Genomic DNA, 26,548 nt, shown 5'->3' with positions numbered 1-26,548 from the left:
TAAAGTGGAAAAAAATGCTCTCTGTCTTGAACAAGGTAAATTGGCCAGTGCTGGGAGAATCCTGTGTGTTTAAATAGTAGGTTGTACAGACATGGGCAGTGAATGGTGGCAAAGGGGTGTTGAAGGTTTAGGTTCATACTCCTGCATGTGGATGCTCACCTGGGAGTGGGAGCTTCTGGCCTGGCCAGAGGGCTAACCCAGATGAGCTGGTGAGCAGTGGCAGCATGGTTCTTTGGAGCAGGTAAACCTCTGAGCAGACAGGATGTGTATCTAAAGGTAACGATTTCTTTAACGGTGTAACTCTTTTCAGTTTATTTCTGTGGCTGGAGTCAGGAGTGGGAGCATCTTGCTGTCAGGGAGCTGTGGTGGTTTGACATTGGACTCTGATGCTTATGAAGAAACTTACAAATTACAGTCCTAGTCTACTGAGACAACAGGCACTAATTTCAGTCCTTTCTGCACACAGCCAGGGACCTACCAGAGGCTTGGGCAGGTGGGAGAGCCAGTGATGTCAGCTATCATTACCATCGTGCTCTTAATGAAATATGACATTTTGCAGTATGAATGTTAGCCCTAGTCTAATAGCAATCTCACCTCTTGCACATTCATTTTCTGGCTTTTGATTTCAGACACCTTCTGCCAGAATTATGTTGTGATGATTTGAAGTAATTAAGAAGTGTAACCCCAGGTAATAGGCTCCTAAACACTGTTGTTGTCTTCAAGATGAATGTGTTGTTACTAGTGCATGTTGTAGGGTAGATTTGCTTCATAACAACGAAACCTGCTTTTCCTCTTGTAGCTATAGGCAAGTTTCTTTTGTATCTTGTGTTCAAGAAGAACAAAGGCTGGAGCTAGGCTGCATTTGTGCAAGGCCTTTTAAACTGTTTTGTTGGCCTGCTGGACTGACACGATTCAGTTCTGCCCTGAACACAAGGGCTCCCTGGCATCTTTTGCTTTTGGGAATGAAAATTGGCCTCTCCCCTTCCTTTGTGAGCTTCCTCAGACGTTTTGTTATGTTAAACAGTGCAAGGGATGACAGACTTTCTCTGTGGTGCTGCTTACGTTTACCTTTTTGTTTGTGTTCAACTTAAGTTTATCCTTTCAGATTTTGTGCCCAAGGATTTGGGGCACAAAGATGTGGAAGTTAATAATGAAATGTAGGAGTTGCCTGGGTGAAAGGGTGGCATTTTTGTCTTAAAATCAGAGCAAAGCATCGATCTTACTGTTTTCACATGGGTTGGTGCCGGTTAGTTGAGTCCAAGCATTGAGAAACTAGATCGTTGTGCCACTGTTTGCAAATGGGCTTGTGGAACAAAGCTTCAGCTGATGGCTTAAAACTGATCATCCTTGAGCACCAACATACTGCTTCAACCAATAGCAGTGTTTCTGAAAAGCTTCTTTTCCTCCTCTGCCATTTGTAACCCAACAAGTTTCTGGTAAGGTTCTCCACTCCTTTCTTTACGTTTTACTGCTGTGCCTAAACAATGGTTATTGAAGAACTGCCCGTTTTCTCTCTCTGTTTGTGATGGATCTGTGCTTTCCTTTGAGCCATACATTTCCTCCTCCTCTTATTGCTCCATATCTGATGTAACATGTTACATCCCACTTTGGATTTGTTTGGGGGTCTGGGATATTTGCCCTATTAAAGTGCAAAGTGATGAAGGTGTTCAATTCCTCTGGAGGAACCCAACATGCAGAAGTACGTTTTCCCTCAGTAGGAGTTAACATAGTAGTTCAGTTCAATAAGCATCCTTGACATCTGAAAGAGATGGGGAAATGAACGTTGCTTCTGTCTTGTTTTCCTCATCAATCTGTTATGGAGGCTGGTTGCTGTGAGAGATGTACACATCAATAACGGAGATCACTGCTTTAGTCTGTGTGTTGACAGTGACTTGCTTCATTTGATACCATCTTTCAAAGCTGCCTGTGGCCAAAGCTTGCTCTAAAGAAAAGCCTAGGCTGTCTGGATGAGGTGACACTACTATTACAGTAAAAACTCTGAGTTAGTACTGCAGCAGTTTTGCCCTCCATACAGGGTACCCCTGAGCATCCTCACTAGTTCAGGGAGTTAAACTGAATGGTGTTCCCTCAGGTGTTCTTTTTTTCTCCCTGCATAGTGCCAGCTTGACTCCTAGCACTTGGCTTGCTGAAGGTTTAAACAGGAGGTGTTGCAAAGCAAGTGTAAGTGCATGTGTCTGAAACAAAAGGGTGAAATACAGAATTAAAGCAATTCTGAATCAAATTCTAATTTAAGCTGTTATGGTTTGGAGCCTCAAGTGCTCTCTGCAACCTTCTTAACCATTTTTAATGTCTGCTTCAGACAGAGTTAATAGTAGCACTTGATCTGTCTGGAAATTGAAGCAGTGAGGAGGCACAATGTGAAAAGATGTGTAGGTAAAGAGAAGCAAACTGTTTGAGTGAATAGAGGGAGCTTGCTGCTGGTGCTCAGTGAACATAACTGAACCTGTTTCACCCAGGCTGCTCCTTGTCCTCTTGGTCCCACCTGAGGTACAGACAAGGTGCTTTTTTTTCAACTGACAGGTTCAACTGGTATTTTTGGTGTGTTTTACTGCCTTGATTGAGATAAATTTAAGAGACAAAGTGCTTCAGGAGTTTGAGATTGAGGTGGGGGAGACAGCAAGGGGATAAAAAATCCGGGATGAAAGGATGACTTGGAAGCAAAACTGTACTGTGGCAGATTAGAGATAGGGAGATGGAACTGGTTAGTAAATGTAAAAGGAAAAAGTACCCACCAGTACTGAAACACTGGCATTTCCCAAGTACATAGCTAACAGCTTGCAGGGTTTGAGAAAGCATTTCTGCAAAGCTCTAGAAGAAAAAAGATATAGTGAGAAGCTATTGGAAGATAGTGTCTGTTAGTTTAAGAAGCTTGTGATCCACAGACACGAGAAGCTCAGAGGATCTGCTGGTAAAGTGTCTCTGTGTAGTTACTTTGCTTTTGTATTCTTCCCTAAAAGAACAAGGACCCCTGAGACCCCTCACAGAAACAGGATGCTAAGCCAGGCAATCTTCTGCCTCTTTTATTACATTACTTTTATATGCCAGTCTTACAGTTAAAGCATGATATTTTGAAGCAATAAAACTTGACATTGATTCTCTTGCTGCTCTTACTTGATGTTGCAGTTCATCCTTCGTGTGGCCTGTTAGTGTGTGGCTTTTTATGGCAGTACAGGCATTCAAACATCAGTGCTCTGGATGATCCCACTGCTCGGTGGTGGGCCTCTATTAAAGCTTTAAAATGGGATTGATCTTGTGTAGGGTAGTTTGGGTTTGTACACCTTCAGATGTTATTGCACATCCAGATCTGGATGCTTGGCCGTTTCTCTGAGGATTGTCCTTTATTGCTGTGTACCTGGTTGATTTCTGTGTCCAGTGTCTCTGCAAAGTCTGTGTCAAGTCAAGGTTTATCACCTTGAAATGATCACAGGGTTACAAGTCCTGAACTGTTCTTTTTGGGACCCTCTAACTGATGGTGTGACCTCTTGTCGTAGAATCATGGAGTGGTAGGGGTTGGAAGGGACCTTTAGAGATCATCCAATCCAACCCCAGCAGGAGAAGGTTTTCTCTATTCCAAAAGCAGTTTCATTGCCACAGTTTCACTGTTTCACCTGCTAATCCCTTTGTCCTCCTCATATTTTAAGATGGATTGTGTTTACTGGGTTTGTTTATCAAGTTGATGCCCATAAAGCTTTCCATCTTCTCAGTCAGATCTGATGGCAAGTGTCTGATAGCTGTGAGCTCTTCTCCACACACCTTCTGTGTTTCCTACATCTGAGGTAGATTTCATGTGTAAACATGTACGTTTCTAAAGGTGATCTGGGCAAGCTGTTTGGGAAGTTTGCTGGTTTTTTTATGTACTTTCAAAGCTTTATTTTGTTTCAAGGTGTCTGGGTGCTTCCCCTTCCTCCCTGTTTGACTGGTGGATGTGCTTTTGCCACTGAATAATAGCAAATATGGATAAATTGGGGAAGAAAGGTTTAACTTGTTTTTTAATGTACTGACTCAGGCTGATTACATTCAGCACTTGAAACATCACCTGCATCTTTTTCTGTTCAAAATTTCACTGAGAGCATTTCTCCCTGGGATTACTCTTCTGCTTCTTTTCATGCAGCCAGTCTCTGGGGTTCTCCCCCTCCCCCAGCATCTGTGGTTATATTCTCTTGGGTTTTCATTGAGTTTCAGGACACTAATGAGTCAGCAGGGAGTAAAAGTGATTAATGGCAACAAGAATGAAGAGGAATGTCTTGGCTGCATTTCTCTATCTTGTGAAAACAAGGTGGATTAAATCAAGTTCTGGAGTAAGAGAATGCTTATCACTTGGCATTGATCTGTGTCCAGTTGTTGCACTGAATAGGAAGAATTACTGCTAATCCTCTCTTTCTTCAAATGCAGTTTGTCTACACAGTGCAATAGTTACCTTTGATTATTTTTTGTCCTTCTTGAAAACCCCAAGCACTTCATGACTCCCTACATTCTTGGGATAACTTCAGGATGCCTTAATTGGGTTGTTTTGGGAATTGCAGCCTCTCCAGTTTTGATCACTTTCTAGCCATAGTGGAAACAGTGTTCCCAGTTTTACTGTGACTATTTTGGATGACCTGGGTTCCCTCTGCGTAGGCCGTGCATGGAGTCTGGGCCTGGGTCTGATTTGCCTAGTTTTTCTCTTCACACATCAATGTATTGCTGAGCAAATAAACAGCAGACATGAAATTGGTATTACTTGGTCATTCCTCCTCTCACTCTGTGCTTCGTGTCATGATGTAATTACTTGAAGTTATTTCCATAGGGCTTAACGTGTCTCAAGAAAGGAGCTGTTCCAGGAAGAATTACCTGCAGTTAACAAAATGACAATCCAAAGCAGTTTTGAGTCTACACAGTTACAAATAAGAGCAGAACTGGCCTCATCCTTCCCAGAGGCAGAATGGGATGTGCTCAGCAGAGTCTGTAATGACCCTTTTAGAGGATTGTATGGAAAGCTGTGTTCCCTTCCCTTCAACTTTTACCTGTTTTTTTAGGCTGCAGCATCTCTCTGAAGTTGTTGCTTTGTAAGAGTGTTCATGCTGACATGCACGAGTGTTGATCTCCAAACCTGCAATGGAGTTTAGGGACTTAAGGAGGTGTTTGCTTAAGCATCCAAATACAGGTGTAGCTGGTGGCCTGGTGAGTTGTTTGTTACAGCGTGTTACTGCTGGTCCTATTCTTTCCTGTCTCACTCTTTTTCATTCCAGGTCTTCATGCAGAGCTGTCCTATGTGAGGAATGATGTGGTTAATCACTATGCATTGTCCTTCAATCTCTTAATACCCAGCGAGACCAACAATCTTCACTTCAGCTGGCATGCTAAATCCAAGGTAAGTAGGTATAACTTGTGTGTTTGAGTACTTGATACATCATCTGTATTGCTTGGTGAATAGCCACTCTTCTAATTCAGTGGCTTTTTTCTTTGCTAGGTGGTAAAGAGCGATTTCTATGATTGCAGACAGTCAGTTAAGATGATGCCTATCCAAAGTGTCCCTCCCTTGTTCTAGAAGGGTTAAACACTTCTTTTGAAGTATTGTATACTTTTGCTTCTGGCAGTCTACATGTATGTATGAGCTACTGCCTGTGGAATCTCTTCTGGTCGTGCATTGAACACTTGGAAGAGGCAGCCCTGAACTGAAGCCTCTGGAAATCAAATGTAGAGCAATTGTGTTGTAGAGATTTCTAGAAACAGATGTTTGGAGACAAGAACCACCTATAAAAACATCTAGTATGTTATTCCTGAGCCCAGATGAAATGGAAAGGGATTTTTGTTTCACTTGATCACCATGGCTGGAGCGTGTAGCAGCAGCTCTCATAAAGGTTGCAGATGTTCTTACATTTTGAAGACTTTCCAGTTAACAATTTTGTGTATGAAATGATCTGTTCAGTCTGTTACATGTTCCTCATTCTTTTTGTTTTAAAGTTGGTGGATATTCTGTCCATAAGGAGGAAAACTGCAGTAGGAACAGTCATATTTAACACCACCAGTGCAACTTCTGAAGGTTCCTTCTGCCAGTGTTCCTCCCTTTGAGGTGTAACTTGTTAGGAGATGGGAATGTTGGCCTGCAGTGGGGTTGGGTAGAGTGCAAGCCAGCCCTTTTACTTGACACATCGGTCAGTTTGCCATTGGAGGACCTTTGGAGGAGTTTCCCTGTACAACTTCAGCCATGAGCTACCTGCATTGCTGTCCCTGCCCTGAGTTTCCTTGGGCTTCTCAGTGAACTGGGACTTTTTGTGCTTGCAGAGCCCTGCTCCCAGTGCCACGATTGCACCGCTCAGCATCTTCGGGGCTAACTCTGCAGGGTGGCTGTAGTGTAAAGCTCAGAAACTGGGTTATGTTTCTACCCTTGGCATCTTGACTGACAAATAAATTGCTAACATAAATACATCCTGTTATGTTTTAGAAAGGGGGAGGGGAAAGAAAGAAACTAATGAAGCAAAGTCAAACCAAATAACTTCAGCTGAGCTTGGAAGGATAGGATGGGTTTCCAACAGGAGCTTGTGACTTGGTTACAATAGGACTTACAGAATCAGTCTCTTAAGTGGAAACAAAGTCTTGATTCTAGTCAAACAGACTGTAAGCAATTTTGGGGGAGTAGTTTATAAAAGTCTTTAGAGAAGGAGGAGTTATTTGAATTCCTATGGTTTTAACAAACTGGCTTTTGAACAGTAAGTTAAAAAGTATCAGCAAGTGAGGTTTGTCATGAGGGGATGGCTTTGGGGGTGTTTTTTGTCTTGGCTTTTTTTTAAGACAATACATTCTGCCCCAAAGTTGCAGTAATTGTTTCAGGAGTGGCTTCTGTTTTGAATTTCTTAATTAGAGCTGTGACAAAAGCCTGCACTAAACCCCATCAATGTCTGTACCTAAAGTCACCAGCGTTCTCTGTAAATAATGTACAGGTTTTTAATTCCAAGAAGAATCATGGAGAGGTATGTAGCATTTCTTTTTCCTGCTGTACAGATTTCTTACGTGTCTTCCATCTCCCAACTATTATTACAGGTTGAGTATAAGCTGGGATTTCAGGTAGATAATCCCATGGCTATGGCCATGCCCCAGGCCAACATTTCTCTTCAAGGAGAAGTTCCTCGCACCCTTTCAGGTAAACTCCTCGAAAGTACACAGCTAGGGCTGATACTAGGAATGCTTTCCAGTGGTGCTTTGTCCTTCTAAAATGTGTGTAGTGTTGCCTAAGAGCATGATTTTTCTCTATTAAACATGTTTATAGGCCTTCTGCAACAGTTGTGACATTTCTAAGAGTGTACTATAGGTTGAGCCTATGAACGTGAGAGTGGTATTTTTTGGACTAATCTGAGAGTAGTATTTTTTCCTTGTTTAGTGAAGGACAGGGTTTGCTGGAAAGCAGACATGACTTCCTTTATCTTTATATACACACACAAGCTTCCCATTCCTTTGCAACAATAGCAGTTGCATGACTTTCATAACCTGTGCCTTACTTTCTCTAGCCTGTAGAGGTGGCGTATCAAGATGTGTGGGTGTAGTTAGGAGTTTATCATAAAGTTCAAAACTGAGAGCTCTTTTGAACACATTCCAGCTTCCCTGCAGAATTTCTACTAGAAACAGTTGCATTTGTTTTTAAGCAGTGTGCAAATATCACCATTCATGCTTGCTTCAGCTTCCTCACTGTCTCGTGCTCTATTAGACACTCCAGGAACAACAACATTCATACTGATGGTTTGATTGAGTGCCACTTCTTTAAGAAAGCAGAATCATAGAATCACAGAATAGTAGGGTTGGAAGGGACCTTTAGAGCTCATCCAGTCCAACCCCCCTGCAGAGGCAGACATTGTGGAATTAGTCCTCTTGTGTCTACTCTGTTGGCATAAGTGAAACCACTATATAAGCTAGAAAGCAAATCATGTCAGATTAGTTTAAGCTCTGATTCCAGTCAGATTCACAGAGACTGAACTATTTAAACCTCAGAGTTGTGGGTAAATAGAACCTTCAGAGCAGTTGAAAAAGCAATGAGGAAAACTCAGGTTTCTGCATTTCTTTGATAACAGATTTCTCTTGTCACAACACTTGAACTCCAAAGCTGATGGATGGCCAGTGGGCATTTATACACAAATAGAGTCTTAGTGATCTATAAACTTCTAGTTATAACTCACAGAAATGAATCTAAAATCAGTGCCCTTTAATGCTTTAATAATTACCTGAAATGCCGAGGCATGAAGACTAATGGCACTTCTTCACAGCAAGTTATTAAAACATATACATTATAAACATCATTTAAAAATAGTCTTTAATTTCAATGTTGCATTTAAATGTTCTTTCACCACAGTGTCTGAAAAGTGCTTGAACTTAATTGTAATGTCATTCATTGTCTGTTTGCAGTGTTTTGTGTCGACCTCTCCTGCACTGGCAGACTCGACTCTGAGGTCACAATACTCATGCAGCTCAACTTGACAATAAACTCATCAAAAAACATCACAGTTTTAAATTTCAAACGAAGGAAAATGTGCTACAAAAGTAAGACATTAAGTTTCAACTACTAAAAAGCTTTTAGTGTTAACATCCAGTAGGAAAAAGGAGTGGGAAGGTCTGTGATCCAGGACATGAGTAAAAGTTCCCGAGAGCAGATGTTGGAGAGGAGAGGGGTGATAAACAAGGTAAAACTTTGCTTTTCAGAGAGACTTTTGGTGAAAGCAGAAGCTGATGGCTGAACCAGTTCCCCAAGTGTTCTGCTGCACTGACTGACCTTTTTATAGACATAGCAAAAACCATCTTCTCCTTTGTGCTTGGAAGCAAAAAACTTGCTTCGTCTAAACTGCAGCACTCTGGATATTCAAATTGTTCTAAGAGTTACCAACAAAAAATGTACTTGGTTTATAAATTGTGATCAAATTGGCTATTTAGAGGGTGTAAGCAGGTGTTAGTCTTTCAGATCTGGAGTACAAAATGGGCTTGGTAGACAATGCAGACTTCAGAAATCCCAGGTCAACTCTTCTATGTTTTGTCTTGGGTTGTTACTGTCTCCTGTTGCTGCTTTCTAAATTATGCAGAAGTGATTCTTACAAAAACTGTGTTTCTGTGGGTTCACAGAAGTGCCAATGGCTTCTTTGTTATGTGTGGTGATTGGTGTGGGAGAAAAAAAGCACACATCTAGGGAGCTCTGCTTTAATGTAGTGCATCAGTTACAAATATGCAGGAACTTACTAGTGGCTTTGCTCGAGGCTTTCCAATAGTTCCTTCTCCCAGCTTCAGAAAACCCAAAACCTCTCAGGTCTTTCCTTCCCCCAGATTACTTTTTCACAAGTTGATCAGGCTGAACTGGCTCAGCAAGCAGTTGGAAGGGATTGTGCTGGGAAGGAAGCAGCTCTTCACAGCTGGGAGCAGAGAGGGGGATGTGCAGGTGGGACTTCACCTCTGCAGCCACACAAATCCATTAGGTTGCCTCAACTGCATGAAAATCCTTGGTGAGGTTCAGCTGAAGTCTTCTCCACAGCCTGTATTCCCTTACTCTACACTGCTCCTCTTAGGGACCAGACTCAACAGGAAGCTAAGTGAAGATTTAGCCCCTTTCTAAGGAGCAGTTTCACACACAAACCTGAGGGTTGTCCTTTTGCCTTCTGATCCATATTTGTGAATTTTTAAATAAACAATACCTTTTTCATCCTTCAGTTCCAAGAAGGCACACTGCCCATGGCTGCATCTGTCTCCTTCCTCGAATGGGTAGTGTTAGACTGGGGGCAGAATTTCTTCCAGAAGGTCAGGGTACTATTGATGGAACATTCAGTACTTTCTGTCTTGTAGTAACTGACTCTGTGAGCTCTTTGTTGTTTAGTATCTCAGCATACTGTCACATACTCTGCACCTCCTACTGGCTGCTGCTTTTGGCTTTTGTGGACAAGCTGGAGGATTTTTTGGGGTAGGTAGATTCAGGGAGTTCAAGCAAGGCCTCAGTGGACACACGTATCAGTGGTGCAATGTACCTGACCTGTGTGTCTTCAGTCTGACTTATTTTTGTTACACAGTGGTGAGGTATTTAAAATGGAAGCCTGGAAATAGCTGTAGTCCTTAAGTCAGCTCATCTGTTTGGAAAAGCAGGTCTGTCTTTCCATAAATGAGGTGGCTGATTTCCTGTGAAGGGCTACAGTGACAAATGTGGCCCAAACTTAATGATTTTCTCTCATCTGTTTAGAGCTTGAACCAGAAGTGAAATCTCCAACATCTGATAAAAACAGCAGCAAGACTCTCTGTAAGTAATGCTGAGTGTACAACTTCTGGTGTGAAAAGTGGAAAACTTGTGATGTTCTTTCCTGTTTTCTCAGCTTTCCCAAGCTGTCTGTACTGTACCCAATCTTTTGGTGGCTGTTTGTAAGGAGTTACTGTTACTGGCAGTATATGCTAGTGAAGAGGGAAAAAGCCTATTCTAAATCTCCTAACAACTTTTCCCCCCCCTCATCTTGAGGGCTCTGGTTTCTGTAAATGACTGATCTATTTTCTTGACTTAAGAAGCCATCTGGTTTGCTAACTTAACTTGTTAGCATCCACTGAATAGAATTGGATAGTTGCTTTGACTCACTCCTAGCTGGCAGTATCACCGAGTTGACTGTTCTCAGCCTCTCTAGTACCCAAAATGTAATCATTTTTGCCAAAATGCTTTTGGAAAACAGTGGACTGCATTGCTCAGTTTTCTCTTTACCACCTACTGTCACTTCTGGGGCAATTGTTGTCCTCACTGTGAGGTTTAAAGCCAGGGCTGCTGCCTCTTCTGCCCCCAGGCCCTCTGCTCACATGTCTGCTTGGCAGGGGCTGAAGGCAGCACAGCAGGCTGCCCATGCCTGCCAGGGTGCAGCTGCACGAGGTTACCATGAAACTCACTGCACTTGAGATAGAGGATTAAGTGCCCTGTTAACACTGCTGAGTTAAGATTCAGATCAGGGGCCAGACTCACAGACCTGTTGAGGCTGGAAAAGCTCTTTAAGGTCACCGAGTCCAACCACTCCCCAGCACTGCTACGGCCACCACTGACCCATGTCCCTCAGCCACAGCCACCCAGCCCTGGGATGCCTCCAGGGATGGGGACCCCACCACAGCCCTGGACAGTCAGTGAGTGAGCATCACTATCATACTGCACCTAGTTACTAGTCTTATTTTACTTACTCTGTTGGTGTGCAGAGGACTCCTGCTCTTTCTCACTGCGTGGGGCTCAGCTGAGCCTGGAGGCTGTGTTTGTCCATGCTCATGCTGGGTTTACAGCAAGAACCAGTAGGACCAACAAGACTATCTTAGGAGGTTCCTGAGTAGCTTTTATCCTTCAGCAGGAGCCCTGCTTTTGTCCCAGTAAATAACTGGAGGCATCATGTGGCTTGCTGAGCTCCTGCCCTGCTTTGCTTTGCTCAGCAGTGGTGCCCACTGTTCTGGGGGTGACCATGGTCTGCCTTTGCAGGCTGGCTCCTTCTCTGCTGGACCTGGGTAACAGGGGCCAGTCTGGGGAGAGCCTCCTGACCCTCCTGATGGGTCAGCCTCTGGGAACTAATAAAATGTAGTTTGCTGTAGGGCTTGTTGTTGTTTTGTTTTTGTTGTTGTTTGGCTGATTTGGCTTTCTTTGTAAGAGATTCAGTAACTTCTCACTTTTCTGTTTCAGTTGATCCTGTAAATGCAGCTCCCACCACTTCTACCCGTGTGTTTTACATCAGTGTAGGCGTGTGCTGTGCTGTTATATTCCTGGTGGCAATAATATTAGCTGTCCTGCATCTCCACAGCATGAAAAGGATAGAGTTGGATGACAGGTATGTATTCAAGCCTTTCAGATGCATTTTTGGGATGCATTTACTCAGAGTTGTGGTCTCAGAATGAACACTCTAGTAGCTTTCACTCTGCTCTTGTTGTGAAGCTGTAGCAGTTACTGCCTGTGTGGTGTGGTGGGGAGTGCTGTGCTGCAGAGAGGCAGCAGCTGCAGGTGCTCTCTTGTTTATGGGGTAGGAGGGTTGTGGCTGTTGGGTTTTTGCCAGGATAGTTGTGTGGAGGACACAGAGTGGAGAAATGTAGACAGATTCAAATGTACAGGGCTTGCCAGGTTTGATAGATACCTGTGCACACTGGAAATCTTTGGTTTTTACTGACTTCTGCTGGGGATTGAATTTCAGTTTCCTGTGTTTTGATTGATTTCCCAGTAATCACTCTGGCCTTAGGGTAAAGTCTGGGGATTACAACTGGTTGGTTATAAAGTTGAAGATGTGGCCCTCTCACAAATGTATTTTCAGTCTAGAAAATGCAAACTGGCACATGCATGTGCAAAGGACTTGTAACATGAGCCCAAGGGCAACACCGTCAGCTGAGCGGGGATTAAATGCTGAGGCGGAAGGGAGGCTCAGAGAGCAGGTGGGCTGAGGCTCTGCCCCTGAGCTGCATCAGAGGCAACTGCTCAGGAGTAGGCAGTTTGGAAACAGGATCCTTTGGAAACCAGTTGGGCCTGTGGGTGGTCACCCCTGTTGAAAGGATATCTTCAACTGCTTCTGTTCTGCCTGCAGCCTCTCAGTAGCTCTTACCTTTTCATCTGCCCCTCTATCCATTCATCTGTTCCTTTCCGATTTTCTTTCTGCTGCTTACTCCAGGTGTCCCCAGACCACTTGGGTTTTGGGAGGTGTCAGGGCAGTAAGTAATAATGGTTTCTCAAGGCCTGATGATCTAACTGAATGATTTGTCGGCTTTCCTCGATCCTTTTGTGTCTTACTGTCTGCTGAAAGTTTTTAATCAATAGAAGGTGTTGAAGGATGTGCAGTTTGCTTTGTCAGAAACAGAAAGCATTGTATTGCTAGTTTGTGAACAGTGTCACCTGTGAGGTTTTGAGAGACTGTTTCAGCCTAGTGTGTGATCAAAGGTCTTTCCATCTGCTCTGTTGCAGTTGACTTCTGGGGAGATAAAAGGTAAAAAGTCATCTAACGTTAATACTCTGTGGCTTGCAGGTGTTAAGAGTTGGCTCTAATTAGTGTACAGCCTTCTGATAATTCTTGTGAGGTTTGTGGGACTTAATTCTTCAGAGAGCTATGTCATGACTTGGTTTTTGAGCTCAAAAGTGCCTGACCTGACAAAACCTTGGATAGACTCCTAGTTGCAGCCAACCAGTCAGCTAGTGTTGCAGCAAAGGTGCAACAGGCAACGTGTGTCTGAAAGTCAGGAGCTGTGAAGTTTTGTTTTCATACCAAGCAGGAGCCAGCAAAGAGATTGGGAGGAAATGTTTCAGTGCTTGCTTGAGAATGAGGCTCATTCTAACACTGTGTTGTATGCTAGCAGTACAGGGTCAGTGACTGCTTGATGTAGCAACTAGTCAAGGAACTCATGAGAGAAGAAACAGCTTTTGATTTGGTTTCAAATAACAAGCTCCAAACCTTGCTGTAAAGGGGTTTTGCATCTAGGATGATAAAGTCAGTGGGATTAATGACCTCCCAGGAGCAACAGAGGTGGGAAAATCCACTGCTGTTGCTCTTTATTTCAAAAACCAGAACTAAATAAAACAGAGGAAGGTTGTTAAATAGAAGCTAAAGCCAGGCAGCTGAGTTTACAGGCTGCACATGGACTATTTGAGAACATTGCATTGAAAGCTCAGAACAAATGCTTGCATACCTCCTATCAAAGGCACTTGAAAAACTGCCAGAGAAAAGCTGGCATGACTTAACAGCCAGAGAGTGGAGGCTGTTAAAAGCAAGAAGGCATCATTCAAAAAGCTGACATAGTATGAAAGTGGGAAAATGGAGAGAGCTCATAAACATGGGCAAGTTAAACCTAAAAACCACAATGAAGCCAAACAAAAAGGTAGTTTTTCAAACTTGTAGCAAGCATGAAAAGAAGAATTCCTTTCTCAAACTCGCCTGCAGCAGGAAGACAGCCAAAGGGATCTGTAGGGCTGGTAGGTGAGCAGGTCACAGAAGTTGTTTCCAGCTGTAGCAGGACACCAAAATGCAAGTTCCTCATCAGAGTTTGATGCACTGGGCACTTCTCAGGGAACTTGCTGGAGGGGGGATCATACTGAAGCAGTTAATAGATGCAATAGTGTGAACAGTTGAAATAAGCAATAATAAATTGTCCACACCAGAGAATATCAATTAAACTCCATTGGAGTGTAGCTAGACCCACACTGTGCCTTTTACCCTTGTAGGTAAAAGACCAAGTGTGTGTGAAACCCTGCAAGGACAGCTAGTACCACTTGATTGGTGCTCTGTAGCAGCCCAAGGAGCCAATGGAATGTTACTTGGCAAGGCAGAGAGCTAGACCCCAAAACAATCTCTTCTTTGTTCTTGTGATACAGTGAAGCAGAAGGGGAGAAAGCTTTTAAGTTCTAAAAAAGAGGGAGACGTTTGTGTCTGGTTGGGAGGGAGATCAGAAAAGCTGCTTCTGGCCCTGCCATCTGAGCTGGTGACAGGTCCTGCCTCTCTGGCAAGCTTCCTCACCTCCTCTCAGGCCATCACAGCTACAACTCCTGTATTATTTTGTCTATGAGGGTAAGACACAAAACATCCTGCTATGCTCTAAGCTGTGGTTTGTCCATCTGTGGCATGTTATGTTCCTTCCATCCAAAGACAATACTCAGAAGCACCTTGCAGGTGGCCCTGGAAGGGACAACAAGTAGGTCAGGGCAGTTTGTGCTGTAAGACAGCTGAGACAGTGCCAGTGGCACAGGGCAACTGACCTTTTGCAACCATGAACTAGGGAATAACTTCTTGATATTTACTCCAGCACAGGAACTGTGCTGCCCAGAGCAAGCAGGAGGAGATCCCTCTGCCTGAACGAGCTGGTTAAGCTGTGTTCCGAGTGCCTCTCCATTTGGCTCAGGCTACTGTTTGAGTCTCAGTGGGATGCTGGTACCCTGTACCAAGTGCAACCAGGCCTTCCCTGGAATATTACAGTTTTGTTGTTTCTGGTGTGGCAGTGTGGTTCTTTTATCACTTCAGATGTTTCAAGAGTGGGGAGAAAAGTACTGGAAAATAGAACAAATCAGGATAAATTCCTATTGGTTTTATTCTTAAACAAATAGAATCAATTCTGCAAAACAAACAGGAGGAAGTTGTTATCTTTTGAAGAGCAACAGGGCTGAGATTTCTTAGTTCCCTAAAAATATGTGAGTTGCTTAAAATGTGTGAGACTTCACGTGTCATTCTGTTACAGTCTGGCCTGGAAAAGAGCCTACTTTTGAGTTTAACTTCATTTTGAAATGGTGTGATATGATAATATATATTACATGGTGTATATCTATTGCTGTATACCAAGCAGTCATGTTGATGCTCACTTTTGTTTGAAACCAGCATTAGTGACAGCAGCAGCTCCCAAGGCTTATCCCAGCCTTCCACGCAGACGACGCAGTACCTGCGGGCCGACACGCCCAACAACGCCACGCCAGTAACCAGTAAGTGTTAATCTAATTACACACCTGGCAGCAGACCCTCCTGGACACACAGCTGGAGTGTTTGGTTGCTAATGGGGTCACATCCATTTAGCATCATGTAGAAGGACATGAATAATTTCCTTGCTCTGCTACTTTGCCTCTCAAGTTGGTGGTGTGTGGTTTTATCCAGCTAGATACCATAGTCAAGACCTTAAGGCCCTGACTTAAGTACCAAGGCCTGGGAGCCATCATATGAGCATGATGCTGTGTTTTGTCTGGGATATTCTCCCTATGTGTAGATCAACCTTGCTGGCTTCACCAGTATTTGAAGCATCTGTTTTCTTCACCCTGGAAGGAAACAGCTGAAGCAGAGTGTGGTAGAGAGCTGGAAAAGAGAACATTGAGTGGACATATCCACCTGGCCCTGTGCTTGAGTACTGAGGGGAGAGCAAAGCAGTCCATGTCATCAGCTTGCATTACTGTTGGTTATGTTATCCTTTTCATCTTCTTGTTGAAACCTGCCACAGAAATCAATGTGAGGGGGGAAAAAGCTTTGTAAGAGTGATGTATTTAATGATCTTTTTGTTTACAGCGGTGCTTGAAAGAACATGAAATGGTTAAAAAGAGCAGTGACTTGAAAGACAGGATGGCACTGGTTTCTGTGCTCTGACAGACTGGTCTAGTAGCTGATGCTAGCTATGTTTTGTAATTACTGAAAGTATTTATTATCTGCAGGAGGTTTCCTCCTCCAGCAGAGGGATGTCTCGTACAGCATCGCTCCAGGGAGAGGTCTTGCAGATGGTGGGGCAGTGAGTGCAGGTGCAGGGACACGCTTGCTGTACACTTTTGTGGCAGTTCACTTGGCCTGGCACTTAAGGCTGCTGGTCTACAAGGAATTCAGGGAGCTGAGCCAGCCAAAACCTGCCTTCTGGAGAGGGATTAGTTTTTGCTTGACTCGAGTCTCTGACCTGGCTTGTAGCCTCCCCGTGTGAGCACCAGGACTAGTGCTTGGAGGGTACAGGTCTATGTGACTGAGCAATGGAAGAAGGCAGGACTTAGCCCAAACTCAATTGGCTTAAGCTACTGCTGGACAGCCTGCTTTAAAGCATCTAAAGTGAGGAAAGGGCTTAAGTTAGATGGTGAGAAAAATGGAGGAGCCCCACAAGAGAAACAGACTGTGAAACTCCCAGATTGCTGCTGTTCTCAACAGAGTGAGCAGTGCCAAGCTGAAGCAATGCCCTGGCATCCTCACCTTTTCAGAAAGAGGGAATTAAATGGCTCCTGTTTTCATCTATTGCCACCAGTGATTTTTCTCTTCCATAATGCTCAATAGAATCATTTAGGTTAGGAACAACCTTGTAGATCACTGCATTTTGTATTAACTGCCTGAAGAGACTCTGCTCAGCAGTCTAATGAGTAGAAATGTCAGCGTAGATCTGTTAATTGGAGCTGGGTAAATACAGTGATTAATGATGTGACTTTTTGTTTTTTTGAAAGCAAGCCATAAGGTCTCTGCCATTGTCTCCTGGTTGCACTGAGGAGTCATCCCCACCACGGCAGTTCTGAGTGAGCGCTGCACAAGTGCCGTGATTGATGTGCGGCCCCAGTGCGTTTCCCTGTTCCTCCCCAGGTGTGGGAGCAGGTGTTCACCTCGGGCTCAACTGCAGCTGTGGGAAAGTTCCAGCTTGCTGCTGAGTTCTGCTGCACTTCCCTAAGAAAGGGGGTTTTTGAAGTTCATCTTTGCTGTGCAGAGCTGCCTTTGAAATGGAATTGGTAGAAAGATTAATGGAAAAATAGAAATAAATATAGATGAAGCATTTAATAGTCTCCACAGAGTTTGGAAGAGGCTTGAGCATGCAACTAATTCTAGAGCTGGTTTTCCCTCTTGCCACCCAAAATCTCTCTCCCCAGCCTTTTGCTTTCCATCTCTCACCACAGATGATGTGCTGTTGTGGCACCCTCAGGGTTCCAGGTTTAAGTGACACCGTCTGGTTAGTTTGTATATGACCCCTGGAAACTCCTTTCTGAGCCTGTAACAAAAGGGAGGACCCAGCCCATAGTGATGATGAAACCCTTCCTCCCCTTGAGGAGCATGGTAGCCACTGTGCACAAATGGCAACAGTTTGCTGTGGTCAGCCCTTGTCAGATTGTGCCTTACCTGTTGTAGGACACCTCCAGTAACACAGGAAATGGCAGAAACAAGTATCAGAAGGAAGAAGGTTGGTTGCACAAAATAAACAGGAAGAATGCTCTTCATCTTCCCAGAGTCTTGTGAATGTTTGGAGCAATGTTGAGCTTTACTTTGAAGGCTTCTTTGTAGTTGAGATGTTCCTGAAAACAAAGTTAAATGCAAAAGGACAAAATGCACTCGGACTTGTCGTAAGTGCATAACTTTAAGTGTCATAACTTGTCATAAGTTGCTCAGCCTTTCTGACTCTGTGCATCCAGATGCCTAGAGGTGCCAGGAGAGGGCACTGGCAGTTTTGTATATCCTGCTGGGGTAAGGCATCTCCCTTTAGTGCAAGTCGTCTGAGGTCTCTGACCCTGATCTTTGCCTTTCAACAAGGAAACAGTGTCGTGTCAATTGGCGTCCATGCGTAAGGAGTTTTGTTTGCTTGGTGTTAATAACGAGGCTTGATCCCATGACACTACACAGCTGCTGTGTGATGCTTTTTTCCTCACAGTTTATTATATTCACCTGACTTCTCTTGTGCTTTTGTTGTTTAATACCATAATCTTTTACAGATTAATCCCTAATCCTCTGGAGTGCAGGCTGCTTGGCCTGCCTTCCACCTGCAGGTGGTGCTGAGGTGAAGCAGTGTGCCTGAGCTCTCCTTGGAAGGGTATTTATATGGGTTTGTTTGGCTCTGCTGGCTCCTCAGGTTACCCAACGTTACGGATAGAGAAGAATGATCTTAAAAGCGTCACTCTAATGGAAGCCAAAGCTAAAGTGAAGGACATAGCCATCTCCAGGGAGAGGATAACACTAAAAGATGTGCTTCAAGAAGGTATTTACATGACTCAAACACTTACTGGTTGCAACATGGTGTAGAGAGGTTTCTTTTCTTGTAGGTAGATTTTTCTGAGGTTAATCATGGGTGACGTTTCTGATCTTCATCACTTCAGAGGAGGAGAGGAATGATGAATGATGTTTGCATTTGAGGTGTGGGGAAAGCAGTTTCCAGAATTCATCAGAGTGGAAGAGTGACCAAGTGCTCAGTAAATCCTTCAGCTTATCTGTCTTCATAATCTGGTCCTTTTTAAATAGTTAGATGGGTAAGGAGTGAGGTGGTCAGTTGGAGCTGTGAGAGGCTGAGTTAACTTGCTTTTGTAAGTTACTGCTTAACAAAAGAAAGAAAGAAATGAATCAAAATGAAAAAGCCCAAAGCCCACAAACCCTCCAGATGTTTAAACTCATCATCTCAACTTCTAATTTAGCAATCTGATCAGCAGAGGCAACAGTTACAGCTCTGATACGGAACGTTCAGAGATCACCTGCCTGTGTCTGACGTTCACTTTGGAAGCGTTTGTGCACTGTTGTGTAATTGGTTCTTGTTGCTACTGAGTTTGAGAAATAGGCTTAAATCTTTAGAAGGTTTAGTCTTTAATCTTTACTGCTGCATCTTCAAGTGTGTGTTCCTTGAGCCTCGTGAGAGATCACCCTTCAAAGCCAGAGATCTGAGACACTCGTCCTTTGGAGGTGGAACTGCTCGGTGCTTTGCCTTACGGCCTGAAGAACAATGGGAGGATGCTAACACTCCCCAGTTCATGTGCGCCTCTGAATCCCTAAGGAGGTGGCTTTTTGCTCAACTCCAGTGTTGGCTCTGCAAAAAGCTTCCTGTGCACACGAGATGTGCTTTGTCTGCCTTTGTACTGTCTGTTGCAAGTAGCTGTGACGTTGGGAGTCATCCGATGACTAGAAGTGACTCAGTGCCGCAGCCACACACCGAGGGCTGGAGCTGCCCTGTCCCACGAGATGTGGCTCATGCTGCTGCTGAAGGCTTTGTGCTCCCAATAAGCACTGGGATCTTGTTACTTGGCCTCTGGCTGTTTATTTGAATCTGTCAAAACCTTGCAAAGTTAGAGGACTAGAAGACAAATCCTGGTGAAGAGTTGTCAGTTTCAGCTCAGGATGTAGCAGCGCTGAGCCTCTGTCATCCAAGAACAAAGGAGCTTCAGAGGGAGCAAAGCAAAGAATTTAAACACTGGCATCAATTTTTTCAAGAGTTCCTAAGTGCTGCCAATGGAACTTGTCCATATTTTACAGATCTTGGGTAGAGTTCATTGTCAACTTCACATAGCTTCCATGACTTCACCTGTTTTAACATTTTATTGAGTTAAGAGATGATGGTTCTGCTGTGGTGTGACCAGTTGGAAAGTGCAAAGCAGCAGATCTGAGAGTGTGCAAGGGAGAGGGTCCTGCAGGGGCCTTTTGTATCGCTGGCTTTATGCAATGCTTGATTCCACCTCGTGCTGGAGAGGTGATTGGGTTATATGTTGTTGGCTTAAAGGGAACTTAGAACAAGGGCAGTTAAAGGCTGACTTTCTGCTTTGGCAGATACATTTTAAGGTAGTATTTTCTTAATAGATAGTAAGTTCTGTTAATGCTGTCACAAACGAGTTAGTAATTGTGTGTTCTGTTCATAGGCACGTTTGGGCGCATTTTCCATGGGATCCTAATAGAAGAAAAAGACCCCAGTAAAGAGAAACAAGTTTTTGTCAAAACTGTTAAAGGTATGTTTACATGAAGGAGTGTGTGTGTGTCTAGTTGTTTGGATTGTGGTGTGTGCTGAGTGTTGCAAATCAGTCTCTAAAAACAAAACCCTCGTCGCCAAAATCTGCAAGTGGCTCCTGCTGGAACAGCAAAAGCAGTTGGGATGCTGCCTTCAGCCAGAGAGAACAGGAATCTTATATGGAAGAAAAATGCATGTGTTCACCAGTGCCTTCAGTTCTTGTCTTGAATACTTTTGCTTATTATTCTTCTAAGTAATTTTTTCCCCCTAGCATGTTCTTTCCATCCTCAGCCTTGCAAAGTGCTGAAAAGGGCCCCTGCAATGCAGCTTAAAAACCTCCCATAAACCTACACAGCTGTGTAGGACAGAGTTCCTGCCGTGCTTCAACATTGCTGCTGAGGCATGAGGATTAGCATTTAGGTATATATTGATATTTATTTAGAGAAATAAAGCATCTTTGTTGAAGAAATATGTTGTTGGAGTGATTTAAATCATGACAGTTAGACTTGAGAAACAACAAGGTGAGTATAATGAGATCTGCCCTATGTATATCCCTCCCTCTATGCTCATCATTGCAAGAGTTCTCTAGTAGCTCACAGCAGTTGTGCTGAATTCCATGCCCAGCAGTTGCTTCACCAGTTTGTCATTCAGTCAGGTGTATTATTGCCTTTGGGTTTACAGCTTCTTCAGTTCTTTCTTTAAAGAAAAATAGGGTAAGTGCTATAAAACTTTCAGCTGTCCTAAACAGGTGGTTCTTTTGGCCTGACTACTGATTTTGAAAGGTACTGACTTGATCTAGGTGGGACCTGCTTCTACAGGGGGGGTTGGACTTGATGATCTCTAAAGGTCCCTTGTGCTGTGTCATTCTTCAGCAACATGGGGGTGTTGGTATAGGCCTGGCAGGATGATGTGCTTTGGCAGGGAAAAGACAGTCAGTGCCTGATGCCATCGTACCTGCTGCTCCAACAAAAGACCTTCCAAAGGCCCAGCTTGCCAATACTGTGGGTCAGGTACCAGCAGTGAGTGACCAGCACAGTAGGGATTGTGTTTTCCTCCCTCCCTGCCTAACAAATCCTTGCCTGCTACTCAGTTTGGTAGAGCTGAACTGTAAGGTGAGGTGGGTACCAATGGTGAAGCATTGCTTTAGGCAGCAGGAGAGTAACCTGTGAGTAAATCTGTCTCAGCACCAGAGCTTGACCTGTGCTCAGGAACAATTCCTTGTATTTTTGCCAGTGGGATTTGCTGTACAGGGAGGATTTGCTGCTGTCCCTTTTCCTGCACTTCTCTTGTGGGCACTCTCAGGTTGAGTGACAGTTACTCTTGTAGTCATGAGATACGTCCGTTGTTTCTGAGGTGGTACACTGCATTCTGGAGCCCTTTTCCTCCCTGCTGAGTTCAGAAAGGATGTGCTGAGTGCAGAACAGCAGATGTGCTGTCCCTTTGGGAGAAGTTGGTAGCTGTCTTTTGGCATGGTGATGATGGCTAGAGCTGTGCCTGCTGAAATAGTCATAGCCCTGACAAAAGTAATGGTGGTCTTACATAAAGGCAGCTCGTTTCCTGCAGTGATCCTGGCAAGGAGCAAAGAACTATCCTCTATTGAAAAAAACCCCTGTGCTTCTCTCTAGTGTTTTGGGAACTTTTCCTGGCTTGTGCCCTCTCCTGCTGCCCCTCTCTGCCTCTCACAGTTCTGACCAGTGTTTTGGTTTATTTGCTGTAGTTTCAAGACCTCTCCTGTATCACATGCTGCTCAGGCTGAGGCAGCCAGCCTTGGACCATCAGCCACCAGGGTCACCTTCATGTGGGGTTTGTTGGGGCTTTGTCCTGATTCAGAGTTGACACATGTGAACCTCCAGGTTGTTGTGAGTAGGACAGTTTGACATCTGTAGCCCACTGCTCACTTTTTATAGTGTTGGATTAAGTGACAACGTTTGTGAGACCGGAGCTGAATTCACTTGCCTCCCAGCACCACTTATCTAATTGCTTTACCAAAATGGGGCTTCCAATCCACTCTTCAAGCCTCATTTCTCCTTTGCAGGGGCTGTTGTCTTTGACACAGCACCCATCCTGATTTCTCCAGCCCTTCTCTTTGCAGGGAAGGATTTGCTGGTTGCAGTGAACTGGAGCATGGTCTTAAGGGAATAATGGTATTCACATAATTGTTGTCTATAGAGACTTGCTCAGCTTTAAAAGGATCTATATGGATAAAGTCTGAAATGGATTTAGCTGGTACTTATCTGGGAAATACAACTGGTTTGGGCAGCAGAACGTTGCTAAGAAAATAACTGTAAACATCCTCACTTCTCCTTTCAGCAGTTCATTTGCAGTGCTAATATTAAGCAGCTCAATCTTCATGCCCTGCCTGTGATAGCTGTGTGTGCAGCTGGGTCATGTAATAAGTTGGGAATTTGATCTCCTTGGAAAAAACAACCTGCAAAAATTCTCACAACCAGACCTTTTCCTTGATCTTGCTCACCCTGTGACCACACACACACTGCTGTTCTGGCAGGAAAACAGGAGCAGGGCAGGACCACAGAAGTGATATAGGTATGAGAACTATTAAACTGACTTAAGTGTCTTTGTTACTGAAGGCACTGAAGGAGCCTGAGGCTCATGGAAAAGAAACAATGCAAAAAGACTTTGTCTGTGTAGCACTCCCCCTCCCCCACCCCCAAAGTACAAGTTGCTCTAGAACTGTCTTGTTTCACTCAGTGGTGCCTCTGAAATGGATAAAATAAAGTCTGGTGGTACTCTGAATGACAGAAAATAATGAGGAGGGGGAGATTTTTCACATGTTCTGGAAGATGTGAACTGAAATTCTTGAAGCACGTGTTGTGAGGAAGAAAAAGCTTCAGAGGAAAACACACCTCACCAGGAGCAGAGCTTGACACTGAGGTGTCTGTTTTGGCATTAGAGCAATTGCTGTGGCTCTGGAATGGCCAATAAAAGAAATGATTGGGAAGGACAAGACCAAGACACAGCAAATGTGATCAGAATTTCAGATTAGAATCATAGAATGATAATCATTTGGGTTGCAAGGGACATTTAAAGGCCATCTGGTTCATCCCCCCAGCCACAGGCAGGGACATCTTTTGCTAGATCAAGTTCCTTGAAGCCCTATCCAATCTAATCTTGAACACTTGCAGTGATGGAGCTTTCACAGCCTCTCTGGGCAGCCTCTGCCAGGACCTCATCACCTTCTCTGTAAATACAGAAATAAATCAATGTCCTTATGTCCAGCATCAATCTGTCCTCTTTCATTTTAAAACTGTTACCCCTTGTCTTATCGCTACAGGCCACAGTAAAAAGCCTCTCTCTTTCTTATGTGCCCCTTGTAAGTACTGAAAGGACACCATAAGGTCTTGCTAGAGTGTTTTCTTCTCCAAAGTGAACACCATCAGCTCTCTCAGCCTCTGTCCATACCAGAGATGTTCCAGCCCTCAGATCGTTTTCATGGCTGTTCTCTGGACTCACTCCAGCTGATCCATATATCTGCCTTGTGCTGGGGATCCCAGGTCTGGACACAGTGTTCTTGGGGGGGGGGTCTGATGAGGGTAGAGCAGAGATGGATAAAACCTTCCCTCAACCTGGGAACTTTGCCTAGATGTGGCTTTAGCTGGTGCAGTTGTCTGAGCCTTTGTCTCTGCAGAAGGTGCTGGCACCCACGGGGCTTTGGGCCAAGCGTCCCTGTCCCAGGCTGGATTGGATGGTTGGAGTGAGTTTGTGTTCTTCATGGAGGTGAAGCTGGTGGGAGCTTCATGACCTGCAGGACACATGCCAGGAAAGCCCAACAAGCAGTATACATGGGACTGGGAGGCTTCCTTGTGCCATGGGCAGCTCATGTATGTTGGCTTTTAGGAGAAGGCCTCTGCTCTACCTTGCAAGATCCCAAAAAGAGTTACTGTGCTGAGTTACTGTGCTGGACCTGTGAAGAGAGGCTGTGCCATGGATACAACAGCAGGTACCTGTGCTAATAGATCTCTCTTGTGTTCCTCCCTCACTTGTCAGGGTATGACAGGATTCACAGCCTTTCAGGATGGGTTATTTCTGATACTGTGACCAGAGGAGGACGTGCTGTCAGCTTTCTCCTTTCATATCCCAGAGATGATGGCTGCTGTGGCTGGCACGCTCAGCACACCATTGTTACATCTGTGTTTCCTGCTCAGAGAGGAGTGTCTTTGCAGCCTTGTCAGTTTGCCTCCTGCCTATCTTCTTATCTCTCCCTGGGGTTGATCCTTTTCCCCAAAGGATCAAACAGCAAAGATAGTTGAGTGGTTATGTCAGTATCTGCAGCAGTCCTTCCCCCTTCCCTTCCCTGATGTTTTCTAGCCCTCTGGTAAGGTGTTGAGCACTACTATAAATGAAAAGAATGCTAAGTGAAGTTGAGAAGCCCTGTTTTTTCTGAGCTGAGTACTTGTTCACCCTTCTGGTGTGATCTGCTGTTAAAGGAATCAGTAAAACACAAAACCTGAGAAAGCCTGGACCTGCCTAGCTTTGTCCTGAGGAACTCCTGCAGTGAAAGAGGCCATTCAGAGGGCATGTGAGACTAGTTGCCAGGAATGTGGCATAGTCCTTGTTTTCCCAGGATGGGATTGACCTGTTAGGTCAGGCTCTCAAAGGGCAGGTTTGATCCTGAGAAAGCAACATTGATGCAGGAGGCAAAGAGGAGTGTGATTGTTCAGCATTATCTGATTGGTTTCTCCTACACCACAGAGCTGCTCTGGGATCTTTCATCTGAGTGGTTCATTGAATCTTTGGAGTACTTTTCAACCATTTCAGTGGTTACTTGCTCTGTAGCTTGTAAATTGATATGACTTAAAAGTTGGAGACACTTCTGTTGAAGTCTCACCACCATGATGCAGTCTGAAGGCCAAAATCATCCCTGAGTGCTGGAAGTTCACTCTGGATCCATTAGAAGGAGATTCTTCCTCCACCTGACTGTAGTGCACTGCAGAGAGAAGTTGTAACATGCCCTGGGTAGTGACAAAGCTTCTACCCACATGCTCATGAAGCACATGGATTTACAGTGGGGCTTTTTAGTGCTGTATCATCTAACACTTTAGAGTGCCTGGCTGCCTGAGCCTTCCATTCCGTGCAGTGCTCTGGGCCAGAGAGGAGAGCTTCAAAGAAAAAATGGGCATCAGTTGGCAAAATTTGACAGCTTGCTGGAAGCTCTAATGACTTTGAGAGGACAAAGGTCATAAGCCCTGGGCATAAGGTGTCAATTGTGCATCCTTTCTCTAGGCTCTTTGCTGGCCATCCAATTCTTTTCTGTTTGCAGTTTACAGTTTCACTGTGTATTAGTTTGTTAGTCATGGTCAGAAAGTTGTAGCTTCTTTCACATTTAGACTTTCCTATGAATAATTAAGCTTTGTTCTTTCTTGAAATGGACACTGGTGAAGATTAAGGACGTGTGTCATTACCAGTAGGAGCAAGAATGTGTTCTCTGTGCTATATTTGGGGTATTAGAATCCATGGATCAACACAACCTGAATAAGTCCTTTGTTACAAAGATGAGAGGCTTAGATGGCATTTGCTTCCTTCATTGTGCCTTTTCCTCTGCAGTAGAATTGTTCAGTGAGGTTGTAATGCTTCGATTTCCAATAGCAGGTTTCCAATCATTCTTGCCTTTGGGCAGTGTCTTGCTTGGCACGTTTCTCCAGGCTGACGTTGTGTCTCTCGGCAGTGATTGACGGGTCTCTTCTGCCTTTATATGGCATGAAACACACTTTCTTCTGAATCTTTGAGATTTATCTGATGTTAGAAGAGGAAGAAAGCACAGTTTTCACCTTTAAAGAACACATTGTTTAATGGTGCTTTTCCTGTGGAGAAGAAAGTTCTTTGCAGAACAAATGGGATTGTGTTATTCCAGGAACAGACGCAGCGCGGCTGAGTGCTGCGGGGCCCTGACTCATTTAGGATGTTCTAGCCAAGGTACATTTTTGTTAAAAACAACTGATGGTGCTGTTCAAGATAACCCAACCACTTCCATTTAACTTTCTAACCACTTAACATTTTTCTTAAGTACGAGGAAGGAGTGTTTGAAAACAAACCACCCGTGAAAAGCGCTGCAAACAAAGTCCCGGCCTAAGGGAAGATTAACTCTTGAGCCCTCATCATTTTATTACCTTGAACAAAGCTTTGAGTTTTGTTTCTCTCATTGTAGGTCGCTAAAGAAGTCTCTTGGCTACCTCCAACATTATACTTTGTAAAATTTGTGTTTATTGGGGGTCTAGTTAAGAGGGCAGGCTACAGTGCACCCACATACACAATATGGAGAATCACAGAATCATGGGATCCCAAGGGCTGGAAGGGACCTGGAAAGCTCATCCAGTGCAACCCCCCTGCCAGAGCAGCACCACCTAGAGCAGGGCACACAGGAACTCACCCAGCTGGGTTTGGATGTCTCCAGAGAAGGAGACTCCACAGCCCA

General features: G+C 44.3%; 1 protein-coding gene across 3 annotated transcripts in view; it reads left to right on the top strand.

Moving 5' to 3' along the window:
* The window catches only part of RYK (receptor like tyrosine kinase), a 52,367-nt gene that overhangs the window by 11,126 nt on the left and 14,693 nt on the right, over positions 1-26,548 (top strand). The window contains exons 2-9 of one of the 3 annotated variants that reach the window (XM_062005819.1): positions 5,250-5,371; positions 7,042-7,141; positions 8,395-8,529; positions 10,202-10,258; positions 11,651-11,795; positions 15,306-15,406; positions 18,268-18,393; positions 20,033-20,119. In XM_062005819.1, the coding sequence (XP_061861803.1) occupies positions 5,250-5,371; positions 7,042-7,141; positions 8,395-8,529; positions 10,202-10,258; positions 11,651-11,795; positions 15,306-15,406; positions 18,268-18,393; positions 20,033-20,119 (873 nt within the window). Of the gene's footprint in view, positions 1-5,249; positions 5,372-7,041; positions 7,142-8,394; positions 8,530-10,201; positions 10,259-11,650; positions 11,796-15,305; positions 15,408-18,259; positions 18,394-20,032; positions 20,120-26,548 lie in introns of all 3 variants that reach the window. The other 2 variants (XM_062005818.1, XM_062005820.1) reach the window with 2 other exon arrangements.

The sequence above is a fragment of the Colius striatus genome, chromosome 12 (assembly GCF_028858725.1).
Source record: "Colius striatus isolate bColStr4 chromosome 12, bColStr4.1.hap1, whole genome shotgun sequence".
Lineage (NCBI taxonomy): Eukaryota > Metazoa > Chordata > Aves > Coliiformes > Coliidae > Colius > Colius striatus.
The sequence above is the reverse complement of the archived record's forward strand: the minus strand, read 5'-3'. Positions and strand labels throughout refer to the sequence as shown.